This window comes from Periplaneta americana, chromosome 13 (assembly GCF_040183065.1).
Source record: "Periplaneta americana isolate PAMFEO1 chromosome 13, P.americana_PAMFEO1_priV1, whole genome shotgun sequence".
Taxonomy (NCBI): Eukaryota; Metazoa; Arthropoda; class Insecta; order Blattodea; family Blattidae; genus Periplaneta; species Periplaneta americana.
Window position 1 is genome coordinate 48,515,394 of NC_091129.1, and position 26,330 is coordinate 48,541,723.

At 35.3% G+C, this 26,330-nt stretch overlaps 1 protein-coding gene across 3 annotated transcripts in view; it reads right to left on the bottom strand.

The window, feature by feature from the left end:
• Positions 1-433: 433 nt before the first annotated feature.
• Positions 434-26,330, bottom strand: part of LOC138711865 (cyclin-L1-like) — a 196,650-nt gene continuing 170,753 nt past the window's right edge. For 2 of the 3 annotated variants that reach the window (XM_069843117.1, XM_069843118.1), the window contains 2 exons: positions 24,021-24,152; positions 434-21,559 (listed from right to left, as the gene is read on the bottom strand). In XM_069843117.1, the coding sequence (XP_069699218.1) occupies positions 21,364-21,559; positions 24,021-24,152 (328 nt within the window). In that variant the 3' untranslated portion in view covers positions 434-21,363. Of the gene's footprint in view, positions 21,560-21,600; positions 23,114-24,020; positions 24,153-26,330 lie in introns of those variants that run through there. The other variant, XM_069843119.1, reaches the window with a different exon arrangement.

The window sequence follows — 26,330 nt, forward strand, 5'->3', positions numbered from 1 at the left end:
ACGCTACTGACATCACAACTCCTGCGAAAAACATTGTCTCTGGCAGGCCCATGTCCCCTTTGGCTTTGGCCACGTGGTGAGGAGACTACTTGGTGCTGCGAGCAAATTGCTAGGGACAGGAGTGTGGGTGCACACTCAGTTCTTAATACAAGGGGAGAAAAGCAGCTGGTCTCACATTCTGAAGGAACACGTAGGCAGTTTATGTGAACTTTACAACAAAGCTAATTGACATACCTGAGTAAATTATCAGATGAGCTGGCTTCTGGTTTGTTTGTCTGAATCGTTATCATGGAGATAGAGGCTACAAGAAGTCCTCCTGAATTACTACTTCATTCGTAATGCTGGACAGAGTACCTACAGTTGTGTTGAGATAAACAATAAGGAACTGGGATTGGCAAAGATAGTGTAAATAAATGTTCATACTAGTTCACCGTTATTTATAAATGTTTATATTTTACAAAAAAAACTTTCTTCCTTTGAAGTTTCATATGAAATAATAGATGTCATTTGTACAAATACCTTATGGAAACAGTAATTAGTTCTGATTTCTCACTCAAGATTACAATGAAATGTAGTTGCTGGTAACTGTTCCAATGGAAGTGTTGGGATAAATGAAATGGAATTCGTAATTATATTAGAATATACGAGTGCATAAAATATACTGCAAAACAAACACTTGAATGTGTGATATCTACATGTTTTAAGTTCTTATGCAGTCAGATATCTTCCAACAGGCTTTTTTCCTGTTATTTCAAACAGTATGATGTGTCAAGAATTATAAATCAGGATAAACTGGAAGCAATAATAATTACATGGATTCAAATGTCGATTTTACTGTAAAGACATTGAGGCAATATTAGTTACTGATTTGATAGCTGAGCAAATAAATATTAAAATCACAAAACTGTCGACAATTAGAAAAATTTATGAGCAAGAGTATTACACAAAAAATGCATTCCAGCAGTAAGGGTACATGTATCATTTTCATAAAACAATGTTTTTATTTAAATATCACGAAATCTTAAACTTCCATAGTTAATTCTTAGTACCAAAGAGGAATTAGTCTACATATTTAACATATTTTAACAATCACCAACATCTGCCTTTCAAAGTAATGCAGTTACTATATCTACAACAGATTTAACAAGTAATCTATCAACCTCTTACTGAGCAACTTCTGTCAACTTTATCATTTCCAACAGTTAAAAGATTAATCAATTCAAAATATAAACACATATCATACCATTTTCACGAAATTTCAAATAATAAATGTACACCACGCGGCAAAAAGAATGGGCCATCAACAATTTATAAGATCCAGATACATAATACTGTACATGTTCAACTCATCAAAGCAGTAGTTCACCAAGGAATACAGAATTAAACCACTTATAATTGCTGTTTTCTTTTTCTAAGAGTATGAAAAATGCTATGAAATCGAATGGAGATTTGATTTTAGATACATCAGAACCTCTGAAGAGTGAAATAATAATAAAATTGATAAATTCGAAATAAATCTAAGTGAATATCAACAGGAAAACCACATATTATGCCGATCTCTTACTATCAGTTTCAGTAGCATAGATAGTTACGGCACAGGTCTAGAAAGGGAGTGAATAGTAGACTACTAGTTCAAGTTTTGAGGCTATTTAATTTTTTTTAATTACAAATTTCCAATTATATGTCTCACAAAGCTAGATTTATGTTGCGGCATCTCTTACAATATAATATGTCCAAACGAACTCAAGTTCATAGCAAATCCCAATTCTTTCAAGCAATAGTACTCGTGTCTGTAAATAAAATGGTCTGTCTAGTCAATACTCTTGGAGATGGCAGATAGAGAAGAACTCCATCAATAAATCACTGCCCTTGTTCACATACGAGGTATGTTTTTTTTTCAACCTCCAATCGTGATGGTAAACAGCCAATCGAGTGGTAGGAGGTGGGGATGCTTGAAGGGCAACTGCACACCTCCCCCACTGTAACTTCTGCCACTTCCAATGTCATTATGCCAGTTTGAGCTCAGTTGCAGGCATGTAAACATCGCTGCTACGACTGATTCTCCCACCAAGTGTGAGTTGCATAGTATAATTCGGTTTCTTCAAGAGATAATTCATTGAAGAATGAGCAGAGTATACGGTGAAAACTTTATGAATGATGGTGGTGTGCATGAATGGTGTAGAAAATTTAAAGAAGGCTGGACCGATGTTCACAATGAAGGGGGACAAGGACACCAATGTGTTGCAACAAACGACATTGTTCAATGAGTTGACCAAGTAGTTCGAGAAAAACAGAAGTTTGCCATAAATGAGTTGTGTGTGGAATTTCCTGAGTTTCAAGATCCATCTCTTCTCTGAACTGAGTTTATAGGAGCATCTTCAGATAAAAATGAAGTCTACTGCTGTGGAGTAATTGACTAGCATGTCTGACCGTGAAACGAGTGCACCCAGGTTCAAATCCTGGTTGGGACAAGTTACCTGGTTGAGGTTTTCTCCGGGGTTATCCCTCAATCCATTAAGAGCAAATGCTGGGTAACTTTCGGTGCTGGACTCTAGACCCCTTTCACTGGCATTATCACCTTCGTTCCATTCAGATCCTAGATAACCATTGCAGCTAATAAAGCATTTTAAAATAAACCAATTATAAAAACAATACAAAAAGGTATCAATATTTCAAGAAAGAAAAAAATTCAAGACTATACTGTTTGCAGATGACCAAGGTAATAACGGAAGACTCAGAGGATACACTGCAAAGATCAATACACAAATTAGAAACATCTAGCTATGGTCTGAAAATGTCTACTTCTAAATCGAAATCAAAGACTTTACCCAAAAATACTCCATTAGAAGGAACATTTTCTTCAAAATGTTCTTCTTCCTCTTTCCTAATGGCCTACATTGGAGGATGAGTCTATTTGTTGCCTACTAGTCCAATAAAATGAGTTGTTCATTTTATTGTTGAGTTCTCTGCATATGCTACATTTGTTGGATTGGATGAATACATGTCAATTTCGTAGAAGTAATCAGCTAGGCAGGTATGTTTGGTGGCTAATCTGAAGGCAGCAGTAGCTTCTTTTCTTTTTTCCCCAATGCTTATTAATGTTTTTGTACGATTTTCCTCGTTTGATTATTTAGTTTATTGTACTGAGTCTCTGCTGTCCTTTTAACTTATTGCTTAAGGTATTTTTTGTCAAATAGGCCTACTCTAATTTGCTGTTGTGGTTTAGTTTCTTTTTTTTTTTTTTAGTTAATTAGATCAGCTGTTTCATTTCCTACTATTTCGACATGTGGTGGTATCCACTGCAATATTATTTGGTGGATTTTGTAAGCTTTTAATTTTTTCTGACTTCTTGTAGGTTGTTCGATTTTGGGTGTTATTTGTTACTGCTTGGATTGCTGCCTTGGAATCTACCGGATGGACACTTTCTTGAATGTGTTTATTCTTAATAGTAACTGTTGAGTGACAAAAATGTTTGTATGGTCTCTACTTCAGCTATGGAATTTGTCTAGTATTTCTCAACTGAATATAATGGGAAAACAGTAAAACTTTAATAAATACCTCAGAAAATAAACAGTTTTAACTACTTGCATGTACAATTTCATACAAAAATCTTTTAATAGAAAAAGGAGCATCTTCTGCAGACCTCTGGAAAAAGAACTAAGAGACTAATGAAGTGCTTTGTATGGTGTGTGGCATTGTATGGGGCAGAAATGTGGACATTATGACTACGTGACGGTTAGCATGTCTAGCCGCGAAACCAGGTGGCCCGGGTTCGATTCCCGGTCGGGGCAAGTTACCTGGTTGAGGTTTTTTCCGGGGTTTTCCCTCAACCCAATATGAGCAAATGCTGGGTAACTTTCGGTGTTGGGCCCCGGACTCATTTCACCGGCATTATCACCTTCATCTCATTCAGACGCTAAATAACCTAAGCTGTTGATAAAGCGTCATAAAATAACCTACTAAAATAAAAAAATAAATAAAAACGACTACGTGACGAGAAGCAAATAGAAGAATTTAAAATGTGGATATGGAGAAGACTGGAAGTGTGAAGTGGACAGATAATAAGAAATGAAGCTGTGTTGGAAAGAATGATGCTGAAACTGATCAGGAAGAGGAAAAGGAATTGGTTGGGTCACTTGACGAGAAGCAACTGCCTACTGAAGGATGTACTGGAAGGAATGGTGAATAGGAGGGCAGAAGAAGATATCAGATGATAGATGACATTAAGATATATGGATCATATGAGGAGACAAAGAGGAAGGCAGAAAATAAGAAAGATTGGAGAATGCTGGGAAAGACCTGCCCTCGGGCAGAACTGAATGATGAATGATTTGCAATAATTTCCTTTATCTGCTGTGGATAACAGAGTTACTTCTTTTTTAACGAAGTGGTATGTTTTCACCATAGCTGCTGAACTATTGCTGCTCCATCTTCAACCTTACTGCTACCAGTATGCATTTAAGAAAATAGTTCTAGATTTCTTGACAAAAGATTATGATGCACTTTAGAGTGGTCCAAAAAACTGTAAGCTACAAATTTCGTTCTTCTCAAGCCCTGCAAAATTTCTGGTCATTTGGCGTATATTTAGGGGTTGCAACCATATTAAACTTTTGTCAAACTTTGATTACAGTGCTGGATCAGGGTGATTCCCCTCTTGGTGCAGTTGTTTATCACCTTCATTTGTGCAGCTTTCTCCAGGAGCAACTTGTAGGTTGCATCCTTTGAGACTGGGTTCCTTGAACAAAAAACTCCCTGCTGCCATTTTCTTATCATCCAAGACAACATCAAATATACTGACTGTTTTCTCTGTGACATAGGAATCTAGGGTGCTGGTAGTGACAAACAACTTCCCATCGAGCCGTTTATGTCCCTTGGCTTTGGCTGACAGGAGCAAATGTTTCTGGATTCTGGATTTTGTTTCGATACAGAGCTTTTCGTCGAACAACAGTAGCCCAACAAGTTGTACCAGAGATGTCGCTTGAAAGCCTGGAAAGCCACTTCGGCCACTGGTTGGTTCGGGAACTTAGTTAGTGCAATGAAGAAAGCTTGGTCATTCTATGAAGGATCTGCAGCAAGAGGAGTTTCGAGCCAATACTTGGCATACATGAGTACCATGATCTGACAAAATCTTTGCAGGCCTTCTGTTGACGAGAGATAAGTTGAATCTGATTCATAAAGAGATAGGGAATAAATGGCCTTGGCAATCCATCTGGCATGATGAAGTGCTTCAGATCATATTATAATTTTGTGAATGTACTAGTGAAAGTCGCACGTGGTTTCGATCCCTAAATATGGTCCATTTTGGGTTAATTTTTTTTTAAACACGAATTTCAATCAAATAAAGAAAGGCAAGCTTGAAGAAGAACGAAATTTTCGAAATATGCGCATAATACTGTTGGCTCCAATTCTGTTACTTGTTTTCTTCTCTCTGCCCCTTTGTCCTCACTCAGGAAGATCAAGAAAACCCGTCATAACAGTATTTCACAATGAACAAATAATAAGCAAAGCGTTTGACCACCTCGCTTTCCTGATCTTTCAATTTGTGATCTTTACCTGTCAGGTAATCTCAAGGATAAAGCTTCTAAAATAATCCATGAAGCCTAGAGCAACTTAAAAACTGAAATTAAAATGTCATAAAGTCCATCAGTACATAAAAACTTCAGAGTGTGCTTCGAAATTTTTTACTGGATGTTGAGCCTGGATTTGAGGAAGGTGGGATATGATGGTAGAGACTGGATTAATCTTGCTCAGGATAGGGACCAATGGCGGGCTTATGTGGGGGCGGTAATGAACCTCCAGGTTCCTTAAAAGCTAGTAAGTAAATAAGTAAGTATGTTGAGCCTGTATTCAAAATTTTATGTGATTTCAAGTATAAAAATTCTATTTCTCTATTATTATCAAAATAACATAGATGGACTAAAATACTGTATTCTGTCAACAATTGTCTTAAATGGAATTGAATAATCAATCACATCAATAATTTTAATAAATCGCTGGGAAGAGTACTTTCTCCTTTTCAAGCATCTTCAGATCCCTTGTTCATTTTTTTTTAGTAACTCAATTTGAATGAAATAACAGTACATCAATATTACTAGCTAGATTACTATATGGAATTAAAATAAAAAAAATTAAACTCTTAGCAACAAATAAAGTTACAGAGAATTTTATTATTTGTAACTAAATTTATTTTTACTGCTTAATTTTAAATTCAAGTTCCTGTTACAGAGTAATATTTAACTTACTGTGAATATAGATTGTATAATCTTGTAATTAATAGCATGCACCTTTGGAATGTTTTAAACTATTACCACATGTCTGTAACGTTATTTATTGCTAAGATTTTTAATTTGTTATTTTAATTCCATATTGTAGCTAGTAATACTGATGTACCTTCATTTTGTTCAAATTGAGTTACTAAAAAAATGACAAGGGACCTGAAGATGCCTGAACAGAAGAAAGTGCTCATCCCATCAATTTATTAAAATTATTGTGATTGATTATTCAATCCTATTTAAGACAGTTGTTGACGGATTACAATACCTATAGTTCATTTACGTATCTTAAACTGTCAGACCAAGATGTCAATAAAAAAAAATAACAAGGTTAAAAAAAATCTATTATTACATTCTAGCTTACACATAGGTTGCAGAGTGTGAGATTCTGAATATTTGCAACAAAAGTTACAAATATATTTTTTAGCATGTTTTACAGAATTTTTAGCCTGCAAGTTAAGTTTCTAATAACAAAATCCTTTGTCTAATACTGTATTAATTCATTGCATTAGAATGACACACTACTACAAGAATACTAGCTTATGCAGGTGATGTAAATGCTGATAAATTATTGCATCAATATGTACACAAATTATAAATGGCTCTCTCTCTCTCTAGTAGGTGCTGTTATATTCATAGTCCAAAAATCCTTCCGGATATCATGCAATTAATAACTGGACATATGTACTGAGAAGTGGGCATTAAGTTCTACCACATAAAATACTGACAACATAAATAAAGATCGTGTTGTTGTCTTAATCCAAAATTTGTTGTACTCTTCACAAAACAATTGAGACATTAGACAGTATGAGATGATTAATTTTTTTTAACTGGCTTTCCATTCAGGTGACCCAATTTCGATTTCTCACCAGCTCGTGATGAAATCTGTGTTGGACAAAGCTGACATTGCAGAGGGGTTTTATCAGAGTACTCCCATTTCCCATTATCATTCCACCTACACTCCCCATCTCCCCCTCATTTCATCATCTCCAATAATAAAAATAGGCCATGGTAAGATTTGGGGGTAGTATGGGTTTCCAATGCTTATATAGGAAGGACTTGGGGCTTATCAGCTACTCATCAGCGAAACAGGACCTGGCTACATAAGGGTCTCTGGATTCGAATCCCGGTTGGGGCCAGTTGAGGTTTTTACCAGGGTTTTCCCTCAACCAATATGAGCAAATGCTGGGTAACTATCAGTGCTGGACCCCGGACTAATTTCACCGGCATTATCACCTTCATTTCATTCAGACGCTAAATAACCTGAGATGTTGATACAGCACCATAAAATAATCCACAAAAAAAAGATCCTAAATAACATAGTAGTTGATACAGTGTCGTTAAATAACCAAATAAAATAAGTGCATAGCGCCTGTCTGTTGGCGAAACAGTATTGAAGCACATAAGGAAATGAGCAGAAGCAGAGGCAGAAAGGATTCTTGGAAACAATTCCTGGAATTTAGAAAAGTTATATGCTTTTTTTTTTTTATTATTATTATTATAATATATACAGGGTGCTATAGCAGCCAGGAGCAATGTGAAATTGTGTGAATAGGAATAGGCCAGGAGATTCTCTGATTCATATGTTTTGATCTAACGCAAGAAGCACAATTTCTTGCCAGGGGAGTAAGAGAAACAGTATATTGTATTGGATAAAGTAATATATCGTATATCGTAATATATCAGAGAAGTAAGAGAAATGTACAAGTATTATTAAGGATTGCTTATTAACTGGTTCCGGCAGTTCTAGTGTTAACTGTTCCAGTTACAGTAGGAACTTCTGTTTTGTAACTTCACTGCAAAACAAAAGAAAAAAAAAATGCTGGATGCATATTTATCACCTTCTTGAATGGACTGCTACAACAGGGTAATTTTTGGTCTGTAATATTTTCATATAGAATTTATATGTATATAACTGTACATTGCAGTTGAGCTACCAAGAAGGTCTGGTAGCTAGAGCACTGAATTTATAATTCTGTGGATCCGGATTTGATCCTCAGCATACCCCCAATTTATAACTTGTATTGGACAAACCCATGGTCTAGATAGCACAGGGGTTTTCTCCAAGAGTTCCAGTTCCCTTGTGGCATCCCAACAAATCTCCATCACCATCTCATCTCATTGCAAGTGTAGCGCAGATTGGCCTCCTATGGTGCACCGCAGTTGATGTTGATACAAATAATTGTTTGGTGGTCAATCTGATTAGTATATAGCATTAAAATTTTCTGATATTGTTCCCTTTTCACACAGAACCAGTTAAAAAAAATCTGCTCAGTGCTGTAAAGAATTCCAGTAATGTTTCCTGGACTTTAAGCACTTAATAGGAGTACAGTCTGTAAAATAGCGAACATTGAAGATGTCACATATTAACAGAGAAAAAGCTTCAAGTTATCAGTACTTGATTATAACAACTGTCATGGAAATCTTTCATTTCTTTATTTATAGGGTAGTTTGAAAGACAAAGTCTGCAAAACAAAACAGAAGAAATAGTCTACATTTCGGAAGCAGAGTTGCGACCTGTGAATCAAAAGTGTTAAAAATGCTACAGCATCTTTATTGCTGCTGATGAACATTTTCAGCATAATCTTCCAAAAGATAAGCATGTTCACAATAAATTATTATAAATTGCAAAAATATTCTAGTAATTGAGCCTTGTTCTTTAATCCATTAATGTTACATTTGATCTCGTGTGTTCTTGATTCATAAGAATGTGTGTGCATATATAACTATCCTGTTTTGGCAGCTGTGGGCTGATGCGCTTGTAATGCCACCTCCACTCTGCTTCTACAAGCAGCGCCAAACAAATGGATGGCTCTGTATTTAGAATACTTCATTGTTTGGTATTTAGCACAATTATTAAATAGTTATTGAAGATCAAGTTTTCGTTATTTTAATCCAGAAGCAGAGAAGGTAGGATAGGTAGTGATGTTACTTCCTCTAGTTCAGTGGTTCCAGTTCGTCGCCAAGTGGTGCTAACTCTGTTCTCTGACCACAGTTCAGGAGCGCTATTTAAGCGAATGCAAAAGATTCTTAAAAATAACCCATTAGATAAGAATGTATTATAGAGTAGTTCGTTACAATATTTTACTTATTTAAAAATGTAATATTACTACATTAACAAATTGTGAGTTATATAATACACCCCTGAATAGTAAATATAATAATCAACTGAAAACTGGAACATTATGACAGCTTCAGCCAGAAGTATGCAAAAAAAAAAAAAAAACACAGCTTCGCAAAAATGAACACTTCTGTGGCATTATAAAGTATGCATTGACATGAAATTATAGTTTTTATACACAAAAAAAGAGTATAATACAATAAATGATATTTCACAAATGGTTTTTATCTACTATTTACTCATTAGTTGCAGTTGTACTGTTTCATACATAATTCAGGGGGAACAAGAAATATCACGTGTAACTCAGACTTACAAATTAAACTTCGGTATTATATCTATGCTAATGCAAGTTTTGATCTTTTGAGATATCTAAGGTTATTTTGTGTTTTGTAAAATTAAAATAATTTAATAGCATTATATTAACTAGTTGTATACTACTAACTGGAGAATATTAAATTAACGACTTTTCCATGAGATCTATTACTTTCTTATATGCTCAATTAGAAACCTTTTATGATATGGAACGTAATAAATAAATATAATATAAATATTGTAAACCAGATTAAGCTGTACATACTCGTACAAAGCAGCATTGTACTGTACTTGTGTTACTGAAATAACGTTGTTGTTATCTAATGCCGGGCTTTGGCAACGAAGCCATTAGCATTCTTGCGCTCCAATATTTCTCTGTGGTGGATCCATCAGGTAGAACTTCACAGGTTACTGAAATAACGTTTATGTTAATTACAACTGAAGTGCTATTATCAAAAATTAAATAATTAAACATGTACATTTAATGTAGTAGAAGCTAGATGCTTGGGTTCAATTAGTTCACAATTATCACTTAAACACAGCACATTTCTAACTGGCACATAGATTGAAAAATGTTCAGATGTAGAAAGTCTATGGTGATCATCACAAGATATTCATTTTCTAATTCCGAAATGTCACTCTAGAGGATCCTGATTAATTTTTTTCTGTCAGAATATATTTAAATCTGCTATCCCACAAGAATGAATATATTTCGTGAGTACTCTGAATTTTCAATCTATAAATAATTCAAGAGTTCTTTTTAGGCAAACGTGTTCTTTGTATTGCGAATTATGTTGAATATATTTTCTAAAATCGTGTCATGCTAGAATCCTTTGTACAGGGCAGAGGAGGGAGTCTTTTAGTTCATGAAATGCTGATCTAGCATTCATTCACTGGAAGGAATTAGGCCAATACAATTAGACAATTTTGAACATCCAGATGTGGAGTAATGGCACATACATGCACACAAGCGAAACATTAGCTAAGGTGTTCTTCTGATTTTTGGGTGTAACGTTCAATTCTTTTTTTACTTTGTTATTTAATGATGGTGTATCAACTACTGGGTTATTTAGCATCGATGAAATTGGTCATAGCCAGATAGTATTTGGTAAGGGTACATTGTTATGAGGAAGGACTTATGTCCTCTTGGTTGGAGATTTTCTCTTCTTTTCACTTTTTAAGGCATCGAGGCAAGTTCAGGAAAATATGTGGCATGGCATCCGGTTATAGTCGCAAGTTCTTCCATGGAAGTCCTACCTCTTTACCATCAGTAATAAATTTATCAGCTCTTACTATCAAAATCGCAGAAAGACTGATATCACAGTTTTAAGAATGAGCATACAGTTTTCTGTCTTTGTAGAATTGCTCTGCATCACTTATAAAAAATAGCCTAAACTTTGGGCAGAAAATAAACGTCTTACTTCCTTACAGATTATATAACTGGATTTGCACCAAGAACAAAACAAGACATATTGCGGACTCGCTCAGATAAACAGCACAATAAAAATCACCCGAACTCCACAAGAAATATCTCCTAAATTGCATAGTAGAGCTAGTTCTACCTGCTCTGTCCACAGTATGAAGAGGAAAACTGCAGTCTTAAAACGATCATCATGCCAATGCTTTGCTCAGTTGCCGTAGCGACACCAGGAGGTTTAAAAGTCCCATTAGACCCTTGCCGAGTTAAAACACTTTTTATTCTACATGCTCTGCCAGAAGTGTGACTTGGATTCCTACATTATATTTTACTTTGGTTTCTTTAAAAAGTATAAGGTTCAGTACACACATTTCATATTCAAATATTTTGTATGATACTCACTTGGCATTTATAAGTGTAAAACCATACTTCAATACAGTATAACTAAGAAATAAGTGTACATAAGATTTGTTTCATCACGGACAGTATTCTGTCTCAATGTGTAGACTATGCTCAGAATGAGTGATCATTACAGTGGTCAACTGAGATCATTTTAGTCATAACCCATTATTCTTTGTAAGTACTTCGAAAGGACTGCTGGAAATCGTAACTGACACGATTTCGTAAAAAAAATAATCCATACAAATCGAGTATTACACACTGAATTCAACATTTCATATCATGAACAGTTTTTATATCTGCTCTTTGCCAGGTTTACTAAAATATGTATAATATGGGTAATAAATAAAAGTATATCGAACTGAGATAATTACTATTCGTCTATGTATTTCCTCCTAGTTTATCATCAGAAATGTAAAACTTATTCATTATGTGCAGCGTTTTACATCCATGGTATGAAAATAAAATCTCTTTAGCACAAAATTGTCAATTCTCATTCTACCATACAAGATAAGCTCAAGATTCTGCTATTAATTTGTGTGTGCAATGTGAATATGTTAACAGAGCTTATGATTCCCGAAATTCGGAAAGTATGATAACAAAAATCTGTCATAGATATAACAACTATGTATAAATTCTAAAGCTCTGGATACATAATTAAAATATGTACCTGTGTGGACAATATATTATAATGCAGACCTCAGTATACAAAATAAAACATATTCCAAACTGTCCAAAATAAAAGTACAATGAATATTGAAAGTTTCCATGTATAGATTTGCCACGCCATTCATTCAGTTCCTATTTACTTCTACAGTGAAATGTAAATATGAAAAAGCTGATATTACAAGCTTTCGGTGGTCTTTCCCCTTGTTCTCTTGGCTACTTACTGTACTATACTTCTATTTAGTCATGTTAACAAATAAAATCTTACACAATGTTTACAAATTAACGAAACTCCTCATACAACACATACTTAAAACTGTTCAAAACGAACATCAACATGTTTTCTTCGTTCAGAGTTTGGGTAAGAAATTGTTAAGATTTAATGAATACTTCATGTGAAATTCTGTTTATGTCTTGTTGGTCTTGGCAATTTATAAGGCATTTTCAAGTGAACTGAGTATTCACACATACAAGCAGGGTTTTTTCTTTCAGCCAGAAAGCATTCCGGTAAACTTTTAGGACTTTGTTTCTAAACACACATTTTTTTAAGTATTTCAAAATTATGACTGCCTGCCTCCAATATAAATTCTCAGTTATGGTTGTTGACAACATAAATCAAGTATCACCTTTGGTTCATCCAATCTAGTGCTGCCATCCTGTGTTGTTGCTACTTAATCTCGAAGATCGAAATTTTCGATTAGACTCGATAGTCGGCCAGAAGCTACAGTAACCACCGGAAGTGTGAACAAGCATCAGTGTTGCCAACCACGCGAAAACACTTATAGGATAAAGCAATAATTTTTGTTAATCATGTCATTCCTAAAAATTTAGTCCACTTGCTTTTCCATGGGAAGAAATTATCACATTAAATAAATACATTTGAGTTCATTGTATTCTTTTAGAACTCTACAGACAAACGGTTTAAATCTGTTCATTTTCAGTCAAGATTCTCAGAGGAGAGCCTGGATTCTTCCCCAGTCAGCAGTTAGTTTGCATCATAGTTTCCTATTAATCACAATAGTTTGTTAACACCATTGGTGCTTCTTCTGTTTGAGAAATGATTGAAAGTTTGATGAAATTAGCACTGAGTTTTTTCCGATGATTTTGGAGGGTAAATTCCACCATTAAACCACACCAATACTGACAATATCACAAAACAAAAGATCATCAACCTTTGCCTAGTGTATATGCAGGCATAACAAAAGCCTAAACTAACCTAACCTGTCACAGATTCGTATATGGAAGGCATAGCATAAGTATGCACTAGCGTGAAACTTTCGTAATGTCACCAAAGTTATGTTGGTATTACTGAGGAGACAGCTCTAAACTCTTGAAGGTGTTTACAAGGAAGAAACTCAGCGCTAGTTTATCCCAAAGTTTATTTAATATTGTGTAAAGTTTGGTAGTATGACATTATTATTATTATTATTATTATTATTATTATTATTATTATTATTAATATTGTGTTAGCTATAATCTTGTGGAAAATCCGATAATTTCTAGACTACAATTCCATAATTTTGTGTTTGAAGGTTGGCAATGCCGACAAGCATACAAGCAGATGTTCTCACGTTCTCTACGCAAGTAGACTACATGCACTTTTAAACATGGGTGAGAAAGGTTAACATGTGTCATGGGTGTTTCACCAGTTTTACGTGATGAATAGTAAAATAACACAATTTTTCTCTTCCACTCCCATAAATAAAAAGTTAAAGCTCGAGAACAGTAAGTGTGGTGATAATTTTTCTTTAATTTGGTTATTTTACGACACTTTATTAACTGTTATGGATATCTAGCAACTGAATGAGGTGAAGGTGATAATGTTGGCAAAATAAATCCAGGGTCCAGCATCAAGAGTCACCCAGTATTTGCTCTTAATGAGTTGAGGGAAAACTCTGGAAAAAACCTCAACTGGTCACTTGTCCCAACCAGGATTTGAACCCGAGCCTGCTCATTTCACTGTCAGGCATGTTAATCACGTGTGACTGTGTGTGGTGATAATGATGGGACAAAAACAGATCTGATGGACAGTGATACAAAAACTGGGGGGATAAAACACGTGACTGCTACGACTGCAATGACTACAACAAGTAAAGATGCACAAGATGATCTGCCCAACTGTTGGATCTTAGACAAAAGCTGATTTTTGCAACAAAAATGACTGACTGTTGGTAAAGAATAAAAACACTGGCTTTAAAATATGTAAGGAAGTTGCAAGTTTGGGAGTAGAAAGGAATAAGCAGGTATGAATATTTCAAAGCCATGGGCGAATGTTCAAATTTCTCAATATAGTAGTAATAAAAAAAGAGCAAATGACTTCACTACATAAACAAATTCACGATCATAAGAACAGTTCAGCTCACACTGCTGCCATTATATTTATAGAATCTGCAAAAGAACGAAAACTGGAGGTAGCTTATTCAAAAGCATTTGAACATGAGAAGTCACCTGCAGAATCTTCAGAATAGCATATAAATCTGCACAGAAAATCCAGGCTTTCAACGACTTTGAATCTGAAATTGAAATCCAAGAACTGACATGATGGTGGGATGGGTCGAATTTTACATTCTACAAATGCTTGTAACAATGTAACAAATCATATTGGAACTGAAATGTAAAATAAAACAAAAAAAAAAAACTTTCAAAAAAATTAAAGTAGATTCAAACTGTGAGATTTCCCTTCTGAGTAACGAAAGTATCACTATTAGCCAGTTGTCAACATTCATAATATACGAACACACAATGCTACCTGATATGGAACAACACACAAATATATTTATCGACACTGTATATCCGCACATGGTATTTTCATAGCTTGATAAATATCCTTAATGAATTGGGGTTTCATGATGATTATTTGAAGAAAGACCTTGTTGCTATTGCCAGTGATGGAGCAGGTGTCATGTTGGGTATGAAAAAAGTGGTGGCAATATCCTCACATTTTTGTTTGGCATTATGCCAACCATAGATTCGAGCTCTCTGTTGGTGATGTAAAAAAAAAAAAGACTTCCCATAACAAAACAACCATTTCAAATCATTTCTTGACAAACTTTACTGTCTCTACCACCAGTTACTCAAAAAATGTCAGAGAGAACTAGGCAAAGTAGCTGAAGATCTTGACAAGGAAATCTTCAAAACAGAAAGAGTTTTAAATACACAGCACTTGTGGCGCATTTCACAGCAGGGCAGCAAGATGAAAAAGAGACATGTCTGAAAGAGTAATATATGTAGACCTTTTGAAAAAAAAATGTGTTGATTTTGTTTTAGATCTTGGATTGATGTGTGATGGCCTCCAAGAATTGTCAGAGCTTAGTGCTGAACTGCAAGCAAAGGATATGACACTCTACAAAACTCATAAGAGTATAACAAGGCAGATCGGCTGTTTGAAGACTGGAAAGTCAATGGCGGGCCTTTTTATCATGAAGCTCTACATGCAGTTGAAAATCTGAACTTTAAAGGCCTGACACTGGAGAAGAGGATATTCAGTCGATCAAAAAATGTGAATCCTAGAAAATTTTATGACTGCTTGAAACAACAATTGGAAAATCACCTTCTGTCTGCAAAAGAGATGCAAATTCCAAAATGGACAAAAGTGGTACCGGTATATCAAGAATGTTGGCCAGACAGTACTGAAAGGAATGTTACTTTCGGTGAGACTGAAGTGGAGAGTTTGTGTAAGAGGCTAAGAATTCCAGAACAATAGGTTGTTATAGGTTTTCATGAATTCCTAACAGAAAAGAAAATGCATGCTGCATTATTGCAGTTACATGTAGCAACAGACACAAAGAGTAAGGAAAGAACTCGTAAAGACGGCAACAGCAGTGAGATGAGCCCAATTCCCCCCCCCCCCCCCACACTTTTGCTTCATTTCCATTTTATATTTTGTATAATATCTATTCATCGAAAGTAAAAGAAAAAGAGCTTCAAAGACCTGGTACGTTTCAATTTTCTTGTGTTACGAGATGAGATGGTAGTGTTCTGGTAAAAAGCCCTGCATACAAGATATGAAATTCTCACTTTTACATTTCCTAAATAAACTGATTTCATTAATATGCCAATAATTGTGAAGTGGAAAATCATAAAGGGCCAAGTATCATTTTGATGACATTTATTTTATTGCCTCATAAGGAGCCAGTAACTTCCATAAAGGGCTATGTTGTAATGACACTGGAAGTTGTTCGTACAGCACTCAGTAGATGGAGTAAATGTTATGATCAGCAGCTGTTTCTTTCACAATGGGCTATGTTCTTTGCAGCTGGTTCAGTTGTGATTTGACAACATGGCTGATGGTGAGTGCACAATTGCGTCTATATCTAAAAGGCAGAAAGACTCTTCAAAATCATTAGTTTGATACTTAGTTCCTAATGATTTTCCACTCTACAATAATTATACGACACATCTGCCTTCCTGCACTATGTGTTACAAATATTGTTGTTACATAGGGGAGAGTCGGGTAGTATCGGACAGTGCGTTTCTTTCATTTACCACCATATGGTAGTACCTGAATGACATGGTTACGTTTCTCTATCCGACATCACAGAAATGTAACCATGTCAATCAGGTACTATCATCATGTGGTAGATGAAAGAAATTCACTGTCCAATATTACCCGATGTCCGATACTACCCGACTCTCCCCTGCCATTTAACAAACCTTCAGTTTCAAAGAGAAAATTTTGGTCACTTTGAGCTTTCATATTGACATTTCACCTACAAGTATGTAGATCATAGAAATATAAAAACCACACATTATTTATATCTCATTTCTTACACTTCACTTGTTCAGAGTCATTCCAGCAGCTTGTTTTACATAATGAAATCAAGTCAACACTATTTGAACTTTAATTATGAGCTTCAACTTGTCTTGTCTGAGATGCGTGTGTAGTCATACAAAGAGAAGACCACAGATAATATAATTTCAATGTAAAGACAACTTTCTCATTCATTGTGTCAACATTTGCAACACATACTATTCACTTACACACTGCCTATATTTCTCTAGTTCAAATTAAAAATTTCAAAATTTTTATGGCAGCTTTATACTGTCTAGAAGTTTTTATGTAAATAAATTCAGTCATCATTATGAAGTTTTACAAATAAATTATACCTGAGAAAGGGGAGAGAAAAAGAGAGAATGGGAGAGGCAGGAGAACCCAAAAATTTTCTTAGTCATGGAGCTTGTGAAAAGTACGAAATACCACTCATAATATACACAATATCACATGTATTTGTAATATTTAAAGTGCATGAAAAACATTTTTTTTTTTCAGTTTATATGTGATCTTTTTTTTTTATTTGTACTTATTGACACATTTCATGGTAACTCCAAATGAGGAAAGTTGACCAGTGAATGATCAGATACCATTCAATGAATGGTTAGCTTTTAAATATATTTAAAATAAGGTACTGGGAAGTCCACCAATAAATGGTTGTTACAACTGCTTCCCTACTCTCTGTGGAGTCAGAAGAACCAGGACCCAGGGCTGGTCCAGCAAGTCACATGGTCTGTAAATGACAAAATATGGCTTCTTTGTGTGCAGGGTGGTGAATCAGTGCTGGATTTTGTTCAAGAGATAATAAGGTAGTATACTATAAGCCAGTGAATGGCTAGCCAAATACTCCTGTCCAGTTACTGACTGTTCACTAACAAAACCAGTCAATTTATTGGGTAGTCTGAAGATTTGTAGGTCTAGATCTAATGAAATTCTTTTGAATAATCAAATTTATGCAATTGACAGTCGCATATAAGAGGCCTGCTAAGAGTGTGCTGAATTAGTTGACCTGGATGTCAGGCTAATGTAGAGTTAATCATTTTGTTTTGTATTTGACAGATCAGCAACTGCAGATGAAAGCACTAGCCACTGAGCAAAAAAATATAAGTGCTTTTCAATACACAAAGAATCAACTATAAAATGCTTTGCAAGCTGTAAGGTCTGGGATAATGAATGCTAATAAAGCTACAGCCCAGTTTAAAATAAAATACCGAAAGGTACTTTAATCAACAACTGCATGCAAAAACCACAGAAGGAAGGTATATGCAGCCAGTGCCAGTTCTTACAACAGAGGAAAAAGATATGCTGCAAAACTGGATTGTAGGAAAGGCTAAAATAGGTTTCCCAATGCACTCAGAAGTAATAAAGATATGTTTCAAAAGATCACAGTTGCAAGTGAACAAAAAGATTTGTTTGCTAGCAACAGATCAGTGGTAAGTGGCTAAATTTGACATCTAATCACAACCAAGCAAAACACTGAAATTATCTCGAAGGCAAGAGCTCGGTATCCATGAATATGAGATATTCACATTTAGAGGTATGTTACTTCGAAACCATTAGTCATACAAAGATCAAGTTTGTGCCACTGTGTGTATAATTAAATTCACGTAGTTTAGAATATATCATCCCAGAAAGTGATTTTTAGCTCAGTACTCCTTTAAGGATATCACCAGAAATGCCTTCATAAAGTGTAGTTTTTCCCTTTCAATGTTAAAAACTGTGGACTTCACAAAAACTTATTCCTAACCATCAGAAAGAAATCCTGCATTCAATACAGTAATAGAGCCTTCAGCTAGGCCTAAGGATTCAGAAACAATTTTTGAAAATTCTTGAAACAGAAATACCCATACAAACTTCAAGTATTCACAGATTCCAAAGAAAATAATACTGAAGACAGAATTCCTATGAAAGAGCCTCAAATCCTATAGAATATGGTGTAAATATGTGGAACGTTCAATGAGAAAGGAGCAAAACCAAAAAAAAAAAAAAAAAAAAAGTAAAATATTCTGCATTCCTTTGTTTCTGAAAATGGACATCACTAAACTATGTAGTGGGCTTACTTGAGGTAGATTCAGATGTAGAAAGTGATGTTTAAGAGGAAACAAGAAACTTCTATCAGGAACTTTGAGATTCCTGCTGTGATTCCCACTAGTTCTAAAAACACATTTTAATTCAACAGCGAATATACAACAGAGAATATTGAAATCCTCCTTTATTCATCTGCATCAGTACCTATTCATCAGGCTTAACATAGTTAGACAGAACTCCTGAAAGCGTTTGAAAGGAGCACCTTCACTGGCCTAAAAGATACAACAGGGAAATGTAAGAAAACAAATAACTTCCATTTGCAGTTAGCTCTGCAAAATGGAAAGCATACAATGAAAATGTGCAAAAGACAAAGGAAGAGAAATAGCAAACTGGAAAGAGCAGCTCGCAAGAAGCCAGTGACAGAAAAAAAAAATTAGATTTAATAAGGGAAAAACTTTCATGAAGGATAAAACTAAGCCAAATAAAGAAGAAGACTCCAATACCACTATTGATGAAAGTGTACTGTCCACTCACGAAAAAGATTATAGTATTGGAATGGATCTTAAGGAATCAGACGATTCAGAAGTAGTGTCAAAGTCTACTGAAGTTAGCATGTAGGCTACATTATTGTGAAATATGAAGGTGAATTTTCTTTTGGCATTGTTACGAGCAAAACTGGCAAGGATGTTGAAGTAAGCACCATGGCCATGCACAGGCCACAAAACTGGAAGTGGCCTAATGTTGAAAATAAGATTTGGTTTGGTTTTATGTGTTAAAATCACTGTAACTCTCACAGTGACATCAGCTGACAGCAACTATTCTGCACCAAAAATTCTCGAGTACGACAGCAACTATTCTGTACCAAAAATTCTCGAGTACAAGGGTTCAAATATCATAATACAGTGGAATTTATCCACCTTGAAGCTACATTGCTTCAGTTCTTCCTTTTTACAGTTCCAGTGCTAAGCAATAACAAGGTGGTCATTCACAGAAAAGTAACTGTTCATTTACTGGTGACACAACTCATTCACTTAACTTTTAACTTGTATTACTTTCACACACTTCAGTGTATTTAAACCAATCTTGACCTACAGTAGAACTCCAATTATCCGGATCCCAATCATCTGCATCCCCAATTATCCAGATCGATTTGGGGGAAAATACAGTAAATCGTGAGAAGAACAGCAAGAGCACGGGTCGTCAACTTCGTCAAAACAATGTACACATTCGAGATGTTCCAAGTAAAATAGAGTACAGATACTATACAGAATTATGTACTGTACTAAAATAAATTTGTATGTACTATACAGAATTATGCACTGTACTAAAATAAATTTGTATATACTTTGTTGATTTTTATTTACTTTAACGTAGTACAATTTTAATAGTAAAAACATACCTATGCTTGCTTACTTAGTTTCTACCAATAAAATTTTGGTTTTTACTTTTGTCAGACATCGTTTTTTCTTAATTATTCCTGCACTATAGCCAATTATTCGGTTTTCTGCATATCCAGATTGGCCTGAACCCCAGTTAGTCCAGATAATTGGAGTTCTACTGTACTTTTTTTTTTTTTAAAGGAAACTATATGTTATTAGTAATGTATTTACCATTGCCTTTCTGAACTGAATTTCTTTTTTGTAGAGATTTATTTTTTTTAACGAAGTTGTTTTTTTAAATGACCATTCACTGATCAATTCACCCTGTTATCTGTACAAATTAATACTTTAGAAGCACATCTTTTGTACATGAAGTGTCAGGTAATCCAATGAAATTATATTTTAGTAGGATGGGGACAACATTTAGGAATGAAAAGCTTGTATGGATAGGAGTAATACCACACTCGAAACTCATTTTCTATCAAGACAATTCCTATTTCTAAGTTCAAACATTGTGACTTGATATGAAATGCTACTTATATATATGTTTTCTGAAGAGATAACTATTCAAAACCAAAACTCTTGGAGAACCAGACACAAATGTTCACTGTTTCACACAAGATTAGGTAACTTGTAAGGAGAATGTGCAACAATGTCCACCACTGCAGTATCGAAGTACGTGATTTGAAAATACTATATTCATGTGGTGGCCTCTTAACAATCCTGATTTTACGTCTGTGTAAACTGCCAACTCCTGCCAACAACATACACTTTGTTCAGTAAGTTTACACCATAACAACTGTCATATTTCGACATTGCACACGTTCACAAATTTCTTATGGAATAGCCATGAAAAGAATTTCTATTTCTAACATGGCAATTCACAGCAAGTTTAACAACTACTGTATTTTCCAATGTCAATGTCACTTCCATTCACAGGCTAGGAGTGTATGTAAGTTACATAAAAGAAAAATTCAGCTAAAACAAGTATCATAATTTCATCTGCGGTCTTTACTCCGTATTCTATCATCGTCCAATCCCCTAGATGAATGCTTGCTGCGAGATTTACTGCTACTCAACTTGTCTGAACTTGAATAGTATTTGTCATAGCGATCATAGCTCTGAGAGCGTGATCTCTCCACTCCACGTCGGCCATCATGACTGCGCGATCTTGAACGGTACCGTCCTTTATCTCTGCAAAAAGAGTACAGGAAGTGCTATTACTGCTCATTGTCAGAAAGTGTCCACTTTATCTTGTTTACATGGAACCTTCCTCATACACATTTATATTAAGTTTCAAATATAAAGACATACAACATAGCTACATTACTTAACATTTCTACTCATTCACTTGAAAACTTTGTCAGTGCCACTGAAGATGGATGCAAGTAAAATAATAAACAGAAGAGAAAGATGGATTTTAAAAATTATTTCAGTACCTCCTATAAAGTCAATGTACGAGGCATGTTCTTAAAGTAAGTTCCATTTTCAATTATAGCCGTCGCATCGCTGCAATTGTTATATTGTGCATGCGTGTTTTCTTCTACTTCAGTCCTCAGGCAAGCTGTGCATGCAGTTTCAGAGCTTCAGTCCGTGTGTGTGGTTAGTTGTGATCAGTTGAAATGTTTAAAGTGATCGAGCACCCCGTCGACAGTTATCCGTTTCTTGAATGCAAGAAACATCAAACAGCTGACATTCATCATCAACTTTGTTAGGTGTATGGTGATGATCCCATTAGTGATGGAATGGTCAAGCAATGGCCACACACAGCTCGTGACACCCAAAATCTCTTCTCGAAATTTGGCTGGGAACAAATTGACCACCCCCCTACAGCCCGGATTTGGCTCCAAGTGACTTTCATCTCTTCCTGCACCTCAAGAAGTTCCTTGGTGGTCAACGTTTTGATGGCAACGAAGTGAAAACAGCAGTGCAGGAGTCGTTCCCATCGCAGGTGGGCAAATTCTACAATGAGGGGATAGAAAGACTTGTGCCACGACTCAATAAATGCCTCAATAATAGTGGAGATTATGTTGAGAAGTAATTGAAGTGTGGGGAATACAATGCAACAAAAATGGTTTGTAAATATCTTCCCGTTTACTTACTACACCCTTTTGGAACTTACTTTAAGAACACTCCTCGTAAACATTAGTTTTTACACGAATATATTGTTTGCAATGCTGTCTTGTTTCACGAAGACTGAATAAAATGCTTGTGGTATTTAATAAGAATTTTATAGCTTCTAAAAACCTCCAATCCTATCCTCCTTGATATACAAAGACTCTACCCTATTTTTATCTTGTTCCCAATACCAAAGAAATTAAGAAAAGGGAATTTTATTTATTAACATAAGTCATACAAGATATTAAGTTTGTAACAAGAAATCACAACACTTTCACGTGACCCCCTGAGGTAGCACAAAGAATGTCTAGTCTGTACTCAATTTCTATCCAGGTTCTCTCCAACATGTCCGGAGGGATGATACCAATGGCTTCCATAACCCAGACACAGAAGTCTCGAAGTTCTCGCACTTTATTAGTGTACACCCTTCACATAGACCCACAAAAAATAATCCAATGGTGTGATGTCAGGAGAATGTGGAGTTCAATTCACGGGTTCATCTAGTCTTATCCAACGCCCTGGGAATACACACTGCACATCCAGCAATCAATGGGGTGAAACACCATCTTGTTGAAACTGCCAGTTTGGTTGCAGAAGTTCAACCTAGGAAAGGTCCAGGTAATTCGTTCTCTGCAAAGAAATACAGTCTGATTATCACGTTCATGTCCGGACTGTGGAAGCCATTGGTACCATCCCTCTGAACATGTGGAACAGACCTGAGGAAATCGAATACAGACTAAACATCCTTCATGCAACGCAGGGGCTAACAAAGTGGTATCATTTTTTGCTACAAACTTAATACCTCATACGACATATGTTTGTGAATAAAATTTCCTTATCTTTATTTATTTGGTATTGACAGCAAGATAAAGTAGGGCATTTCAATGTAGACACCCTGTACTATATCTATTATACAGAATTAAAACTTAATACTGTTATGAAGTGTACTGCAAGATACTGATACTACTTGGCATTCAGAGTACAGTACCATAAAATTAGAAGTTAGAGCAACCAGTACTATTTTGTTTCAACTTTAATCAATTAAATGTATCAGTACTTAGATAAATTAAATCAAAGTTGATTTGTTTTCAATTATGATTAATTTACAACTATGTCATTAATTCTTCAATGATCTCATTTTCAATTTAGACATATCATCCCAGTACACCAGCAAATATTATTATTATCAAATATAGAAGGCTGTGGGTAAGTAATTTTTTAAGCATAAATATGTTCTAACTTTTTCCACCAGAGACCTAAACCAGAGTACTAGCTGACATGGATGTAAAATTTTGCCATTACTCAATTTTATCCTCGAACAAAAGCATCTCTTACTTACAGAAATGTGTAACTTAGAGTTCATGAACAAGCATGGTCATCACAAGAGAGTGACCTGAGTCATAGTTAAAAGATAAATTCGCAAATCGTTACCATGTTTTAATATTTTCTGCTTACACATGGAAGATGTTCACTTGGGAAATGAAAATCAGTAGGCATGAAGAAGAATAAAAATGAAATAAAATGAAACACAACTTACCTAGAAACCTTGCGAGAGTTTTTATGGGGTGAGAGGCTAGGTGAACGAGAGTAACTACGCCTCTTATGTGACTTCTTTGATTTTCTCTCATGTGATCTTGAGCGAGATCTTGACCTCGAGATCGACCTTGTTCTGCAAACAAAGAAATAGCTGATATTATAGATGTTGTATTTTAATTTTCCTGCAGGTGACTGATGGTTGAGTTTCAAGTGGCTTATCTTCGTTGTAGGCATTTGAGTACTAAAAACAAAACAAAGATTATCTGGTTGCCTTCATTCTGTGCTCTGGTCACTGTTTGCCTGAGAGTTTAGACATACTTTTTCTCAGAGATTAGTACAACCACCATGAACTGTGACGTTACATAGGGGAAAGATATAATATGAGATCCATACATAGTCAACTGTCTCTTTATATCATAAATCATGAAACATTTTTAAGTTCCCAGAGAAATACACATTTTCAGTAAACAAAAGTGAAATTGTTGGTATGTCACATGTCCACTAACAATCTTTTCTCCTGAATTAATAAATCATTTTACTCATATTCATCTAATACAAGAAGTAACTGAATTCCTTTTAAGTACAAAGGATAGTACTTGGTTCAGAATTTTATATATATATTACACAGTAGACCCCCGGAAATTCGAGCCCCGGTGTTTCCTGATTCCATGTAATTCGAGCCGGTCTTATGAAAATTAAAATTTTACGTAAAACTAGAATAAATTCCCGCTTTTATACATTGTCGGCATGTATGTTTTTCGCACTTCCGAATGTGTTACATTTTGAACTTTTTTTTTCAATTTTCCGTGTACAATACAGGGTTTTCGTTCATAATGCACAGAAATAATCTTGGCCTCAGACTGCTAATGCATTTCTATTACAGATTGACAGGTACCGTTAGGTTTCGAGGAGTGCGCTTGCTGTTTCTTTGTTGTCTCTTCACTAACTGGAATCACTCATCAATCAGTTGTACAGAGCACACCAACCATTCAGAAAAATATTGTTACAGTACAGTAATCCTTACCCAGAGACAGTGGTCACTAAAATACACTTAAGTAAAAATACACATTTTAAATCAGTAACGGGCTGACCATTGTTGTACACGATACTGTAGTGAGCGCACCTGTACATTATTTCTAAAGTGTTTTACAGTAACTGTGTGTTTGTTCATGTTTTAATTGTGTACATTACAATGAGTGGCAGGAGCAAGAGAAAATTTGTGCCATTGAATGTGAAACTGGAGGCTTTGAAAAGACTAGATAAAGGAGAAACATAAAAAAAAACTTGCTGCTGAGTATGGAGTCAGTGAAGTGACAGTTGGAGATTGGCGTAGAAATAAAGACAAAATCGAGAAGTTTTCATCTAACAAGTGCTTGGGTATTTCGTGTATGAACAGAAGTCAGTGAAGAAATCTGAGTACGAAAAAAGAGTGAAGTTTTGTTCATTTAGTTTACTCAAAGACAAAAAGGAAATCCAATTTTAGGGCCGATTCTGCAAATGAGTTAAAGGAACAACATATTCACTACATTCAATACTGTTGTTCTATACAAACTGGGCAGCTAGAAATTTATATCTAAAAGTTTCCCTTGTTCTGCCACACTATTTGTTTTTTTCAGTATGTACAGTTCTTTTATTATATCTCTGTCGGTGAGTGACTGGTAAATTTTAAATGGTTTATCTTAGCCATGAGCATCAGAGCATTAAGAAGCATTGCAAACTTCTATTATCATCTCCCTACCCACCTACCACAAACGTGTCACTGTTATTCATTTGTGCACTTTAAAATCACATTATCACTACACACAGAAGCCATAACTTAAATTTCATTTCATGTCAATGGGTAATTGGGAAAATATACATTAAAAATAACTAAATATGTAAGCTTCAAACCTATTGTCCACTTGTCATACTATGTGTTTTGCTTTCCACTCAAGGAACTTAGAGAATTTTGAACTAACGTAACCTAATAATTACCACACCAGAATTGGGGGAGGGGGGGAATAAGCATAACAACAACAACACGTGAGGATTGACGAAGATGTTAGAAGCCCGACACTCAGTGGGATTGCCATAGTCCTAACAAGAGAAGGGATCCCAACCCTTGTGTTGTGCAAGTGACACTCTAGTAAACTCGTTCCAAGTACCGAAGTCAATATATGAAAGCCAAGGTTTCTACTTTGAAGATTTTAATTTGGAAAAATGTCAAAACTTGTGTGGGGAGGGAGATGTAAGTTGTGGTCTATGTCTTTTAGGACTAATTCCGACATTTGTCTTAGCACCTTAGAAAAACCATACCAGGGTGAGTTGTCTC